The 14,764-nt window shown below is 44.1% G+C and overlaps 1 protein-coding gene across 1 annotated transcript; it reads left to right on the top strand.

The window, feature by feature from the left end:
• The first annotated feature begins 8,946 nt into the window (after positions 1–8,946).
• Positions 8,947–13,975, top strand: YWHAH (tyrosine 3-monooxygenase/tryptophan 5-monooxygenase activation protein, eta). Its single transcript, XM_015416725.1, has 2 exons — positions 8,947–9,479; positions 12,588–13,975. The coding sequence occupies exons 1-2, from the start codon at positions 9,393–9,395 to the stop codon at positions 13,242–13,244; spliced, it is 744 nt and encodes a 247-aa protein (XP_015272211.1). The 5' UTR covers positions 8,947–9,392; the 3' UTR covers positions 13,245–13,975.
• Positions 13,976–14,764: the final 789 nt, after the last annotated feature.

Genomic DNA, 14,764 nt, shown 5'->3' with positions numbered 1-14,764 from the left:
AAAATCTGATCACCTTTGTCAAACTACAACTCCCAGGATTCTTTTGGGGGAAACCCATTACAATTTTGTTGTGGTGATCTATCCCAAGTTTGTTCACTTGAACAAAAGACATGCCTTTTTACCATTCTCAGGAGCAATCTGGTGGTAGAGGGGTGAGTGGGAGGGAATGACCATTCATCCTGTTTTAACTGTAGCTTGATCTTCTAACAATCCTTTTATTCATGGGATAAATACACAGGGCCTCACAGTCACAGTGTTTTGTGCTTTCTGGGGAGGAAAAGCCACACTTCCCCATCAGGATAGTGCGTGCTAGGGAAGGGTTCTTTCTTTTTCCCCCCCCCCCCCCCCCCCACAACAGGAGAAGCACCTGAGGCAAAAATGTATTTCCTGCAGCAGCTGAGTAAAGCAGCTGCTGCCCAAACAAGGAGGCACCCAGGAAGGGTCTGCAGCTGATGCTTACTCAGAGGAGGCTCCAGCGATCCCTGTGGACATACATGTATGTCAGTTCCCCAGCTGAACTAATAGTGGCTTCCCTGGGCCACATCAGGTTGAAGGTCCTTCTCCTCAAACTCTTTGAGCTCAATCCAAATCAGGCCTGCATGCACTGGCAGTTGAGTTCCCAGCTGGGAAGTCTAGGCACACATCTGACTCAAAGTCCCTGTGGACATCATAACATGTGAATCAGCTCTTGAGAGTATCAGCAGTGAGTAAATGTGGTACATCACTGCAGTCTGGAGTAGTGTTGTTTTAGTTGGTGTTTTAAATTCAGCATAATGGGAGGAAAGAAGCATTTTCTCTGAATTAGCAGAAAGGAGGAGAGGCCCTCTTAGCCAGTGTTCGCTCTAAGCTGTGCATGTGAGTAGCTGCTCATTAACACAGGAAGCCCCACTCAGCAGCAATTTGGATCTGAACCCTAGGATGATAACTTTTCTTAGAACCTCTCTGGAGTCTTATAGCTCCTAGTTTGCTAACACTCAATTCACTTGATCCTTCCTTTGAAAATCATGTTCCCCTCTCATCTCAACCAACGTACCTCTTTTCTCCTCAGGACCGACCCTCTGGCTTTCTTCTCCCCAAGGCGGGCCACCAGCATTAGCCAGGTGCTGCTGCTTTGTTGAATACTGTCCCCTTGGATTCAGAACCCCCAGGTGTCAAGAGACCTGCCTTAACGTGCTTATGAAGCACTTCATTCTAGGGATGGCACCAATCAGTTACACCTCCTCTTGCCCACCCATCCACAGCCCCCATTCATCAAGAGTTTAATAGAATCAACCAATTCTAATAGCAACCAATAAGAAGAAATCCTGTTAAGCGTACTAATGCGGCTGTTTTTTCAGGGGTGTGAGAAGGGTTTACCGATCTTCTGATTGAAAAAGCAGAGCACATGGTTTTGTGCCTCCTTTAAAGAAATATATACATATTCCGATTTGGTTTAGTCAAGGAAGGGCCAAAAGGCAGATGAAAGCCACTCTTTCTCCTTAATTTTCAAAGAAGTTAAAATGAATTCTCTAAATCAGCAATGCCTGCTTTTCCACTTTATATTCTGTGTTGCTTTTTAAAAAAATATATATATATTTTGTATGCAATTTCAAAGCAGCAGCCAGTCTAATTAAGAGAATCTCTGACTTAAAAAAAAGAAAGCGAAAGTGATCAGAAGAAATGCCATTATATCCCCATTCTAGATGCTAATGGAACTTCTACTAATTTCAACCAGTTGGGGCCAAGCCCTCCATGTAGGGAGTATGAAATAAGAGTTTTTGCCATTTTAAACACAGGTCAATGGAACTGCAGGCTTGAAGCAGCCTTCCTTCCCAAATGATATGTATTTAGAATTATAATTAATGTATTTAAATTGTCAAATGTTCTATATGTCTAAGAAGCCATTATTTAATAATTTGCAAGTTCTATTGACACTGGGGATGTGGACTGAAAGTTAGATGAATGATTCATCATTTCTAAAGAGCAGTGTCTCACCCCCACCCCACTTTCCCTCCTGTCCATGGTTTCTTTATCAAATCTGTACATTTAAAATATGGGGTGTTGTGACTCCATCTTCTAAATAACAGTTTATTGTATTGTGTATTGGTGGTATTTCCAAGGCAGATTTGTTTAATTCATGTGGGGTAATAAAATAAATATTAATTGGGGGGGGAAAACCCACAGCAGCAATCTGGAGCCACTCATGGTCCTGCACTGCCCATTGCCCATTTTAAGATTACAGCAGTTATAGTCCGCTCATGATGTGAACTGCTCCACTCAGTAGGGGGGGAAATAGAGGGAACATTGCTCTTAACCATTTTGCCATTTCTTCTCTTGTTTACTGACCCTGCTGCAGGTACCCATCACTTCCTTACACCTATTATGCTGAATTTAAAACCATCGCTACAAAAAAGCAGAATCTCCCCTCCAGAGGGAAAACCCACATTCTTGATCCAAAAATAATTTGCAGCCATTGAACTAACGTGTTCTGTTTTAATTCCAGATGTGGTGGGATCCATCATACATCGACACACTCCAGGCAGCCTGGTTGCTCTGTGAATTCTCTTGTAGCAACCGTTTGTGATTCCTCCTATATTTACTCTCGGATCCTTTGTGGCTAAAGGCAGAAGAAAATACTACAAGGGACTTGTGGCTACCACTGAGCGAAGTTGGGTTGCTGCTGCTGGCAGCACATCACGTGGCTTGGCCCTAAAGGAGGCTCCAAGTTAACTGGGAAGCAGCTCCTGACTACAAATATTGCTTTAATTAAAGGATTATCTGTTTCTAAAGTCACTGGGAGTTGGTTGAGGCCTACTCCCTCCTGTGTCCCAACAACAGTATTTTGGAAACATGTGAGTTCCTAGTGTCTTAGTGTTCACCGGAGGGGCACAAGAGCAGCATGCTAATGTTGTTCAAGGCAAGGCTTAGAGTGTTACTTCTGGTTTTGTTGTAAAACTTACTAGTGGGAATTGTGTGTTCTGTACATATGCAAGACTCATAAGAGGAGAGAACACCTGTGCTACTTCAAATGTCCTTCCACAATCCAGCTGCCCCAGATCTGCCTCCCTTTCCAATGTGTAACATTTTGTCTTAATTAAACATGACACTAGCTGGGGGGGGGGGGATGGGACTTTGCACTCTCAGGGTATCCTTTTAAACTGGGCTGCTACCTGTGCACAGTGCCCAGTTTAAATGAGGGACTGTTCATGGGCAAAAGCCCCAAGGGATGCTGCTTTTGCTTCAGCCAGTTTCACATTTAAATCAACTCTTGAACAGGGGGAATCATGTGTGAGGCTGCCTGAAATCAAGTGACTGCTTTTTATGCAAGAGTCCAGCGCAAAAGTTCTGCTTCACTGTTTCAAAGCAAAACTCTTGTCCCTACAATTGACTTTACATAGTTGAAAAGTTTCAAATAAAAGTTGTTCCTGTCATCCTTCTCTCTTCAGTTCTTTATACAACGGCCTATAAGACAAAAATAGGGAGCCTTGGCAAGGTACTGTGACTTAGTGGAAGAGCCTCTGCTTTGCAGGTTCAATCCCTGGCATCTCCAGTTACGGAGCAGGTAGCAGGCGATATGAAAGACCTTCACCTGAGACCCTGGAGAGCCACTTCCAGTTTGACTAGATGATACTGACCTTGATGGACCAAGGGTCTGATTCAGTATAAGGCAGTTTCTTATGGGTTCACATGTGTGTGTTAACACTGTTATTCATGAATGAGACAAAAGAGGTGTGTTGACATTTTCAGGGAATGAAGGCAGAGACTTTGACCAAATAATTTCCTGGCATGTGAAAAAATTAATGAATTAGCATTCCACCTACTTTACCCATCTGTCCCCCATCTTAACCCATCTAGCTTAACTAGGTGTCCCCTGCATACACATGGGATATTACAAGCACAGAAACAGAAAGTCTGATCCCTGGAGGGAGGTGAGGTTTCAAAGCAAGCCCCAGTCCTGCCTCATCACAATTTGCTAGTAAGCCTCCTCTGCCTTTAGCAACAGAGACAAATATACCCACATCTTTCCTTACTGGCTAGATCTTGGGATGACCCACAGCAAAAGAAGAATAAGATTCTTTCTAGAGCTAAAGTCTCAATTCAACTAAGAGGCACTGCATCTATGAATTGCACAGGAATAAAAGCTATTCCCACAAGAAGACTGCAATCTTTAAAATAGATGAAAATGAATCAGGCATAAAAAGCAGAATTTTAAAGTAATATAACTGGGGCTTGCACTGGGAGAGCTCCCTCTATCAGATTCTGGTACTTAAAGGCAGAAGATTCACTGCTTGGTTAAGATTGTGCCTACTTCTATTCCACTAGAGATGCTCAGTATAAGCTGATAACCAGAGGGTATGGAACTCCCACAAAAGTGCAATCCTATGCTAAGTTCCTCTAGTCCATTTATTTATTTATTTAACTTTCTTTATTCATCCACTTTTCTCACTGAGACTCACGGCAGATTACAGTATTCAATAATACATAAACAATGCAATAAAACCGGATTACACAACTAGAGAGCGATGAAAAGAAAACAGTATAATACATGCAATAAACTGAATTTCACAATGCCTAGAGCCTTCACAGACAATTAAAACCTATTCACTTTATAAAAAGTCCCTCTTAAACAGTTCTGTTTCACACAATCTGGGAAATGATGGGAGCCTCCCTGATGGTGTAATCAAAAAGCTTGAACTGGAATAACTGCAAATTGGATATTCAGGGTAAATTCCCTGTATAAGGGTGATCAATATTCTACAGATTATTAGAATAAAGTTTGAGATTCAAAAGAAGTGCATTCCATTTAACATCTACAAAAATCAAGGTGGATAGGTGTGTTTGTAGTAGTAGAAGAGTCCAGTAGCACCTTAAAGACTAACAAAATTCGTGTTAGAGTATGAGTTTTTGTGAGTCACTACTCACTTCTTCAGATACAGCTAGAACGTGAGTCCATCTGTCCAATATATTAGAAAGTGGAGTGATTTCAGATACCAAATTACATTAGCAGGCAAATGACATTAGCAGGTGTGATTGGATTAGGTGTGATATGCAGAGAGGTAGCAGGCGTGGAGAAGTCAGCATCAGTGTTCCCTCTAAGCTGAGCTAGTGTGAGCCAGCTCACAGTTTTTTAGCCTCCGGCTCACACATTTTTGTCTTGGCTCAGGAAAGAGGGCTCCAGGGCAAACTAATTTACACAGTAGCCAAATCACTCACTCACAAGCTTAATGCCAGTAGCTCACAAAGTAGAATTTTTGCTCGCAGGACTCCACAGTTTAGAGGGAACATTGATCAGCATTGGTAATGAGACAGGAAACCTAGGTCTTGATTCAATCCAGATGGATGCCTTGTTTGAGCTTTGTTATCAGTTGCAATTCAGCAGTTTTTCTAATCTCCTTTTGAAATTCCTTTGTAAGAGAACTGCTACTTTTAGGCCAGCAACCGAATGTCCTCGAAGGTTTAAACATTCCCCCACTGGTTTTTGAATGTTGTGGTTTATGATGTCAGACTTATGTCCATTAATTCTTTGTCGAAGGGACTGGCCTGTTTGTCCAATGTAGAGCATGGAAGAGAATTGCTGACACATGATGGCATAAATTACATTAGGGGATGAGCAGGAGTAGGAACCCGAGATGATATGGCTGATGTTGCTGGATCCACTGATGGAGTTGCTAGGACCTATATGAGAACGAAGTTGGCATCTTGGTTTGTTGCAGGCCTTGGTACCAGAGTCCATGTTACTGTTAAGTAGTTTATCACTGCAGGTGAGTTGTTGTTTTAGGTTAGCAGGCTGTCTGAAAGTAAGAAAAGGTCACACACACACCCAGTGCCTGTGTGAGGGAAGTGTCACTATCCAGCATGGGTTGTAGGTCATTAATAGTGCACTGAACTGCCTTGATTTGTGAACTGTAGGTGACCACCAGTGGTGTTCAGTTGTCATGTTCTTCAGACTTGTCTTGTAGCAAACTGTCCCTGGGTATCATTCTGGCTTTTCCAATCATCTTTCTCACAATATCAGGAGGATATTGTAGTTACAAAAATGCCTGCTGCAGATCCCTCAAGTGAGTATCTCCATCTGAAGGGCTGGAGCAGATGCAACTATAGCCTAGGGCTTGGCTGTACACAATGGATTGTTTGATGTGGTTGGGGTGGTAGCTGGAGGCATGTAGATATGTTTGCCCATCTGTCCGTCTCCAGTATAATATGGTACTTATGTGTCCCTCATATATCTGTACTGTGGTGTCCAGGAAGTTTATTTCTTGTGTAGAGTAATTCAAAGTTAGATTGATGGTGGGGTAGAAGTTGTGGAAAGCCTGGTGAAATCTCTCAAGGGCTTCTTTGCCATGGGTCCAGACAATAAAAATGTCATCAGTGAATCTCAAGTCAAGGAGAAGCACCAATGGGTAGGAGTTCAGATAATGCTATTCTAAGATCCACCATGAAAATGTTGGCATACTGTGGAGCCATGCGGGTGCCCATGGCTGTGCCATTGATTTGAAGGTATAAGCCATCCATTTCTTTGTCTAGCATATTAAATTCTTATGTGACCATCCTTACAAGGGGGTGTAGGAAACTCCCAAGGAAAACAAAAACAAGAAGACTCAATTTCTTGGGGCCAACATCCACTTTTAGAGTAGGAGTGGGGAGTGGGGGAAGGAGGATGGACAGGACACAGAAAAGAATGATGACTAAGTAGATAAGAGAATACCCAACTGGTATGCAGTGACCTTTCTTCCCGATTCTTCCTCCAGTCTAGACTACCACTAAATGCGGCTTAAATTAATCAACACTGCTTTACCCTGGGAACTGCAGTTCAAGGAAGGTGGCAAGGGAACTGCTAAGAGTGAATTCTCAGCACCTTCAATGCTCAGGATTGTTCTTGGAAGAAGACACAAACAGGTCATGTCACTATGCAGTATCAACACTCATTTGTTACTGCCATGTCTTTCTAATCTTTTCAGTAGCTTCTCTTTTCCTGTCTTGGCTCACTGCACATTGATGCCTAGCTTTACAACTCCAGCACTGAAGACTTGAGTTATGTGCCAATCCAATATTTTTAAACAGATGGCGACCCAGCCGTTCTCTGGCTTTAACCTACGCACACGCAGATTCATGTACAGTTGCTTCCCTCCCACCTCCACAACAAATCTCTCTAATATTTGGCAGAGAAATAAATCACTCCCTTATCACTGCTCTTAGTAAAGCTACTTCTTCAAGGACGGATGGCTAAAACAGAGGGTGGAACTAGGCCCCTCAGTGATGGGTAACAAATACCCTCCCCAGACCTGTGAGAAAAATCCCACTTGGTAGAAACAAGTTCCTGCCTGCCCTGAAACATCTCGGGACCAAGGGCATCTGTGCACTGCTGTCCTTGCTCCGCCTCAGAGCATTGGGAGCACAGAGCAAGACACAGGAACAAGTCTCAGCTGGTGAGGCCAACAAGAAGCAAGAGGCATGCTACCTGCTTCCTTTCAGCCTGAGACATAAAAGGAGGGTGAATAGGACTTCAGAGGATTCCCCCACCCACCCCGGTGCTTGCCTCTTCAAAGACACTCTTTTAGGGGCAGACTGCCTGGCTAGAGCAGTAGCTTCCTCCCCAGAGATACAGGCATACAGTTTACACCTATGGTGCTTGACCTCAGATAGTAATACATTGTGCAGAAATGTGCAAAAAACAACAACCCTGATGAGAAATACCAAATGGATGAAAGCAGGCTGACTGAGGAAGAAGGTTCCAGAATTACCAGCGCTCAAACAAATCCTGGCACTTAGCTGAGGAACATGAAGCAGAGCCAGTGTGTGCCCCGGGGTGCCCACAGAACTCTGTTAATTGTAGACATGCAGCCTACTGTACATATTTGAAAGCTGCTTGCCACCAGACAATATCACCCACACCTCAGATTAGCTCCCCACAGAGTAAAACTGATTTAAATGCAATGCTTTAAATGTAATGCTGGTAAATTCACCAGCAAGCCTTGATAAAACTGTCCAGCTCCTTTAATAAAGATTCAGAGGATGTTATTTACCAGTTGATGTTATTTACCGCCATGCCATAAATAAGAGAAGTGAAGGGGGGGGGGAGCAAATTTTGAGGGGAAGTTCCCCCCTCCAAGGACTTTTAAAAACATTGAGAAACTTCTGGGAGTATTGGAAATAAGCTCTTATGAAATATTTGTTTGCTTCTGAAATAACTAAAATGCTTTTTAAGACGTTTAATTCACTCAAAATGTAAAGCATAAAAAAGTTTGAGGACCCCTCCACCCCATTTGTCCCTCAGAAAGAATAGGAAATTATTTTGATCAGCACTGAAAAAACCCTCCTGTGAAATGTCCCCACCCCTCAAATTTAGAATGAGTTCGGGCTTGATGGGAAATTTTCAGGTTTTCCTAACATTTCACTTTTTAAAAAATGGTTTCTACACCTCCATAATTTCCAAAGATTTTACATCTCTAGCCATGAAAAGATACAACAGCACATTACCACACATTAAGCCTCTATTAAAGGAACAGGACATTTGTTCTAGGTGCCAGGTGTACACCTTTTACCAGGACCCCCAATGCATGATGGTGCCCTATGAGAGCCTGCCTGCCTTTCACTGTGCCAGCTTCCAGTAATTATTAGTGCTGCAACGCAATCCTGAACATATTTATAAGCAAGGTCCAGTTTACACGGTGGGGCTTACTCCCAGCGAGGGAAACCAAGGCAACTCCAACCCATTTATCAAGGTGTAAGACCCACTAAAACTAAACAAGCTCCTCTCAACAAAATGCACATCACCCTATCCCATGCACCACCCCCTCTCTGCAATGCCGTTCTGCGCACGCGCGCACCACCGCCCTTGGCAATGCAGCACTTCTACCACGCGTGCGCTGACTGGCAGCGCCCAGTCCTTCGCTACAGCGCAGGATCTATTTATAGTAGCTGACGTCACCTAGAAATAGAACGGAGGTCCGGCGGCCCTCGCGTCACTCACTGTGCCCCCTCCACTCGCTCGTTGTTCTCACAGTGCGCATGCGCATCCTGGAGTAAAAGGACACTAGCGGACGGCTGAACGCGAGTCGCTGTGATCTGACTATAGTCTCCCCCCTCCTCCCTTCCCGGTCTTCTTGAGAACTTTGGCGGGAGCGGCCGCCAACGGTCGCAGGGAGCTCGCGCGCATGCTCACTCCCCTCGAAGCGCCTCCACCGCTGCCCGGTCCTGGTCAGTGCTGTAAGAGGCGCGTTTGCGCATGCGAGAAGGAACAGCGGCGCGCTCTCGCTGATTCCGCTCGCGCGCTCGGTGGCCGGCCTGAGGTAGGAGGGTGCCGCCGTTGAGGCGCAGCTCCCCTTGGCCCTGCGAGGACTCGAGGGAGGGTGCCGAGAGGCTCTGTTCATTCGCCCGCCCGACCTGCCAGCGCCACGACGGAGGCGGCAGCCATGAGCGACCGGGAGCAGCTGCTGCAGCGAGCCCGCCTGGCCGAGCAGGCGGAGAGATACGACGACATGGCCGCGGCCATGAAAGCGGTGAGTGGCGGGGGAGGAGGCGGTGTGGGGGGGTCCTCCTCAGGGTAGGCACGGCGCCCCCCACGGGCCCCGCCGTCGCAGCCTCCGCTTGGCCGCGATGGCGCCAACGCCCTGGCACGTCTGCGCCGCCCCCCCCTCCCGGTCTCTGAGGGGGCCGCTGTGGCTTTTCAGGTGAGGGCTGCCTCCTGGGTGGTCTTTCAGCCCGGACGGTGGATGTAGGCCTCCGCGGGTCCCGCTTCACGGCAGCCCATTTCTCTTTTCCTGCCTCCCATCCTGTCGCTGATGTTGGCCGCCTCCAAGCCGTGTCGGGTGATGCCCGCCTGTGTGTTGGAAAATGAGCAGGGCGAGGCGGTGGACTCGAGTGGCATCCAGTTTGCGGGGATTGGAGGCAGACTCGCACACGCCAGATGGTTTTAAATGAATGGGGAGGACTCGTGTGCAGAATCTGAGCCGTGCTAGACTGGGGGATGTTAATACAGAGGACAGGAAACGTTCGGTACAAAGGCATTCATTCCTCCAGCAGAGTCAGCTGGTTTCTTCCAGTGTGTGGCTCCTGGGTTTGGGTGTGTGTGTTTTTTTTAGGGGGGGGGTGATTTGTACCAAGACATTCCAGTAGAGGTGAATATGCTTGGTGATACAGCTAAGTGTTTCTGTCAGGGTGAGGTCCAAATCAATAACTGTTTCTAAGTGAGGAATGGGTGTAGTGTGTTCCTCTTCAAATCGCTTATGGTCAGCAGAATGCCATTCACAACTATAAGAAGAGTAAGAGTTTAAACCAGGGGTGTCGAACTCATGTGTTATGAGGGCCAGATCTGACATAAATGAGACCTTGCTGGGCTGGGCCATGTGTGTCATAAAATGTAATGCCAGGTAGCGGAGATATAAACTTTATAAAGGTCACAAACACAAAGGGTTTTTTTTTTTTTTACTTAAAATAAAAACATGCTTAAAACATTAGCAATCTTCCGGTATTATGCTTATTTAACAGTGTCTGATAACTGATATCTCGTGTTCTGAATTATTGTATCAAAATGTCTGTGCTGTTGCAATCTTGAGTATGCTGTTCAGGTGTGTATCTGTAAGTTGCAAACCTACGATGACACAGCAGCAGCCGAACTGGAAGAAGCAGCAGAAGACAGCCAGTTCCACTGCGGGCCTGATAGAAGCCCTCCGTGGGACTGATGTGGCCCCTGGGCAGCCTGTTTGACACCCCTGGTTTAAACTCTGCATGTGGAAAACTACCAGAATCACAGTATTAAAATACATACATCTATATTATATTTCTTCTGAACCTCGAGTCACTGTTATGGGAAGGAGCCATTACACTTTGGATTTGTAACTTACAATTTCAAGTTGAGTGGCTATTACATGTATTCATAATACTATTATAGAGTTAATACTTGAACCTTGTTAGATGAGCTGAGGCATCTAATGACCAATTTATCTTGTATTTAAAATGAAACGTCTGGTGTCTTCCTATATCTTCCATACTGCCGTGCAAACCGGAGTAGGCCTTGCCTGTGTCAAACTCTCACTGAGATTTGGAAGAGGTAGGAAATGGTGATAGACTCCTGTCTTCCTTACTGCTGCTCAAAAGCTTTCAAGAAGGGAATATGTGTTCCTGCTGGTTGCCCTGCTCACCAGAGGGTCTGGGGGCACTTTCTCTTGGCAAGCTGGTGAGTGGGCATTTGGATGCCTGAAGGCAAATTTCAGGATTGCGGGATCTGATTTCTTAAAAACGGAATCCAGGATTCTTTCCAGCCAGAGCCAGTCAAATACCTACTGCATCCCATAAGCCATAAACTGACATGACCTGCCTGTGCCACTTCAAATTCATATGCCAGTTTTACAAAACAAGATTGCCCCTACCATATTATTTTTTAAAGCTAGTTCTGTTAATATTTGTCTAATGTTGTTTTCCAAACTATATTGAGATGTGTCTGTCAGAGATGTTCACAATAGCCCTTGAGATAAGCCCCAAAAGTCCAGTCTACAAAGCACAAATAAAGTGGAAAAGGATGATTTGACAAGAACTTTATTACATCAGCGACATACTCAATGAGATGGTAATCAACATCTTTCTCAATGTGCGTTGCTAAACTGACCACAGATTTCAATATATGCCTTTTACTTGCCACTGTTTTTAGCCTAAAGGTTTTTTAAAGAAGTCCTACCTCAGAGATTAAATTTGAAAAATGAAAAGATTTCATCTTGTGACTTACTTAAAGATCACATTCTACAACTGCATTGATTTTAATAATTTACACAGGCTCTTAATTTGTGCTTTGTGTGTGCTTAACCCTGCTCTCTTCAAATGAGCTAAAAGCAAGTCACTGTGCATGGCAGCCTTGAGCATCAGTTCTAAATGCAGAGAGGGAGGGGGGAGAAATTGAGGACCAGAAGTGAGAGCTGTAGCTACTGGTTCTCCTACTGATTCTGTCTGTGTTTTTGTCTCTGTGATGCAATGATAAATATATCTGTAATAGGATTGCACAACACTGTGAAGCCAGCAGTTGTTGATCTGTCAAACATGGTTATGTTCTACTTGACCCTGAAGTAAGGGGCAGTATAATCGGTATAATGCAGATCTAATTGGGTGTTTCCTCATTTCATTTTAGTCCAGTTGAGGCCCATTTAAAGAGTACAGTTGCTGTTCTGTACAGTATGGAACATAAAACAGCAGGGACTGAACTGCTTCCAAGTTCTGGGTGCCAGGATTACATTTTTAATTGCCAAACTTGTGTAAGGATAAGAAGTCAGTTCTTAGGCACATGCACCACAATTTAATGCATGGGATTTTTTCCAACCATATATATTTGTTTGTTTTGACAGTGATATTTTGATGCTGTAAAAGTATACCATATTCATTGACTAATAGCCTTTGTGCCAGGGCAGTGACTCTTTTACACCGCTATTTCATCCATCTTTCTCTATTGTCCCCTAATTTTCTTAATGCAGCGTAGGTAAGGTTTTCCTTCTTGCATTTTAAGAAGACATGGACGAAACATGTGTGTATGAGGTTTATTTTGTGGTTTCTTGTTTGTTTTTGAGAAGATCTTAATTGTCCCTGAAACCAGATTGTCTCAAAGTCTTTGTGTGCATTTGCAGGTGACTGAATTGAATGAACCCCTTTCAAATGAAGACAGAAACCTGCTTTCTGTAGCCTACAAGAATGTTGTTGGTGCCAGGAGATCTTCCTGGCGAGTCATCAGCAGCATAGAACAGAAAACCATGACTGATGGGAATGAAAAGAAGCTGGAAAAGGTTAAAGCATACAGGGAGAAGATTGAAAAAGAGCTGGAGACCGTGTGCAATGATGTTTTGGCTCTCCTAGATAAGTTCTTGATCAAGAACTGCAGTGACATTCAATATGAGAGCAAGGTCTTTTACCTGAAAATGAAAGGTGATTACTACCGCTATTTAGCAGAAGTTGCTACAGGTGAAAAGAAGAACAGTGTTGTGGAAGCATCAGAAGCTGCCTACAAAGAAGCCTTTGAGATCAGCAAAGAGCACATGCAGCCCACACACCCAATCCGGCTGGGGCTGGCACTCAACTTCTCAGTGTTCTACTATGAAATCCAGAATGCCCCTGAGCAGGCCTGCCTTCTAGCCAAACAAGCCTTTGATGATGCCATAGCAGAGCTGGATACACTCAATGAGGATTCCTACAAGGACTCCACTCTTATCATGCAGCTACTTCGAGACAACCTCACTCTCTGGACGAGCGACCAGCAGGATGAGGAAGCAGGGGAGGGCAACAACTGAAGAGATTTTCCCCATCACAGCTTACCATCAAACCCCCATCACCAATACTTCCTTGCCACAATCACACTATGTATCTAGTGCTAAGCATATCTGTATTGTTGGCACAGCTATGAGGTCTGCCAGATGCCGCATCAGACAGCTCTTCATGTGCATTGCTGGACTGAAAGGTGTATCAGCCCCATTTAACTATAGTGGCATATTGATTGTGTAGAAGGAAAATGAGGCATTTTAGTTTCATTTGATTCATAATATATTGGTTGCCATAATGAAAAGTGTGGGGAATTGATCAGAAATCTAAACGATTCAATTTTCTGTTTGGAAGGAGCAGATTGTGTGTGTGTATTCAGCAGTATGCCTTGTACATTCAAAACAAATGAAGAATATGCTGATCCCGTCAGCCAGTGGAAGCTATCATAAGAAGGTGTGAACTGATTTTGTCTTCATCAGTTTTAAAGTGGTGGTGTTCTGTAATCTGTGTTTGCCTCATAATGTTCACGGACTTTGGTTTCAGGCAATGCATCTTGGGAGGTTTTGATATTTGTAACTTTTTTTTTGCAAGTTTGAAAAATCATGACATTTTGTTTTGGTAAATTCTTTGGCTGCTCAGTTGCCTGTGTATTCTGACAGCTCTGTGTCAATGTAAGCCCATATTAAGATGGATGATGATGAGAGACCAGAATTCTAAATTAAGTGTGTTGGAATTAAACAAAAATAAACTGCTGCTTTGGGGATATTGGCTGTAAGATGTCCTGTATTATTTACTAAAGAAAATGATGCTGGCAAGGTGTATAATCAAGTGACTTAAATAAACCTTTAAGGAACTAGAGGCCACGCCTTATTGTTGGTTGGGTTCTGACAGTGAGACAATGAATTTGTTGCTTTAGTTGCAACAGATGCCTGACTAAGTTCTCTGCTTGTTAAAGACACAAATTTGTCCTCTGTCCTGTGGGCCCATAGACCAATCACTGACCAGCCAATACTAAACAGATTCACTTATTTATTATTTGTTTGTTTGTTTAATTTGTATTCTGCCCTCCCTGCTAGGCAGGCTCAGGGCGGCTTACAGAGTATAAGGGCGGCTTATCATTTGCTGGGTGGGTAGAACCACACTCTCTTCCTGCTATCCTGGCTGTTTTAGCCCAGACACATTTTTATTTTCTTGTGATAGTGCAACAGATAAGGGGTGGATTCTTGTAATGTTGTCTTTGTCCTGAGAGAGAGAAAGGGTGATATGAAGACAGTTCCTGACAACTTTGTCATGCACATTCTCCTTTTCTGAAGACAGTTCCTGGCAGCTTTGTCATGTACATTCTTGTCCTCTTTGGTCAAAAATCTTGCCAGACTGCCCAAAAATCTGGCAAAATGCAGCCAAGCACTTTCAGTATAGTTGCAAGGACTGCACATCTGGCAGAACCGATCTGTCTTTTTCATCCTGGTATATTCAAGTGGTCTTTTTGAGGATACACATGAGCCCTTGCTGACTGTAGCTTTCATTCTTGCTTTTATTTCCACATGTACAC

The sequence above is a fragment of the Gekko japonicus genome, unplaced genomic scaffold (genome assembly GCF_001447785.1).
Source record: "Gekko japonicus isolate JY-2015 unplaced genomic scaffold, Gekko_japonicus_V1.1 scaffold16, whole genome shotgun sequence".
Lineage (NCBI taxonomy): Eukaryota > Metazoa > Chordata > Lepidosauria > Squamata > Gekkonidae > Gekko > Gekko japonicus.
This window is presented reverse-complemented; position numbering and strand designations above follow the sequence as displayed.

What these genes read in the sequence shown, in the direction of transcription:
- YWHAH (XM_015416725.1), top strand. Translation starts at nt 9,393, where the DNA reads ATGAGCGACCGGGAGCAGCTGCTGCAGCGAGCCCGCCTGGCCGAGCAG. An exon ending in TGGCCGCGGCCATGAAAGCG is followed by an intron (nt 9,480 to 12,587) that starts GTGAGTGGCGGG and finishes GTGCATTTGCAG; the next exon opens with GTGACTGAATTGAATGAACC.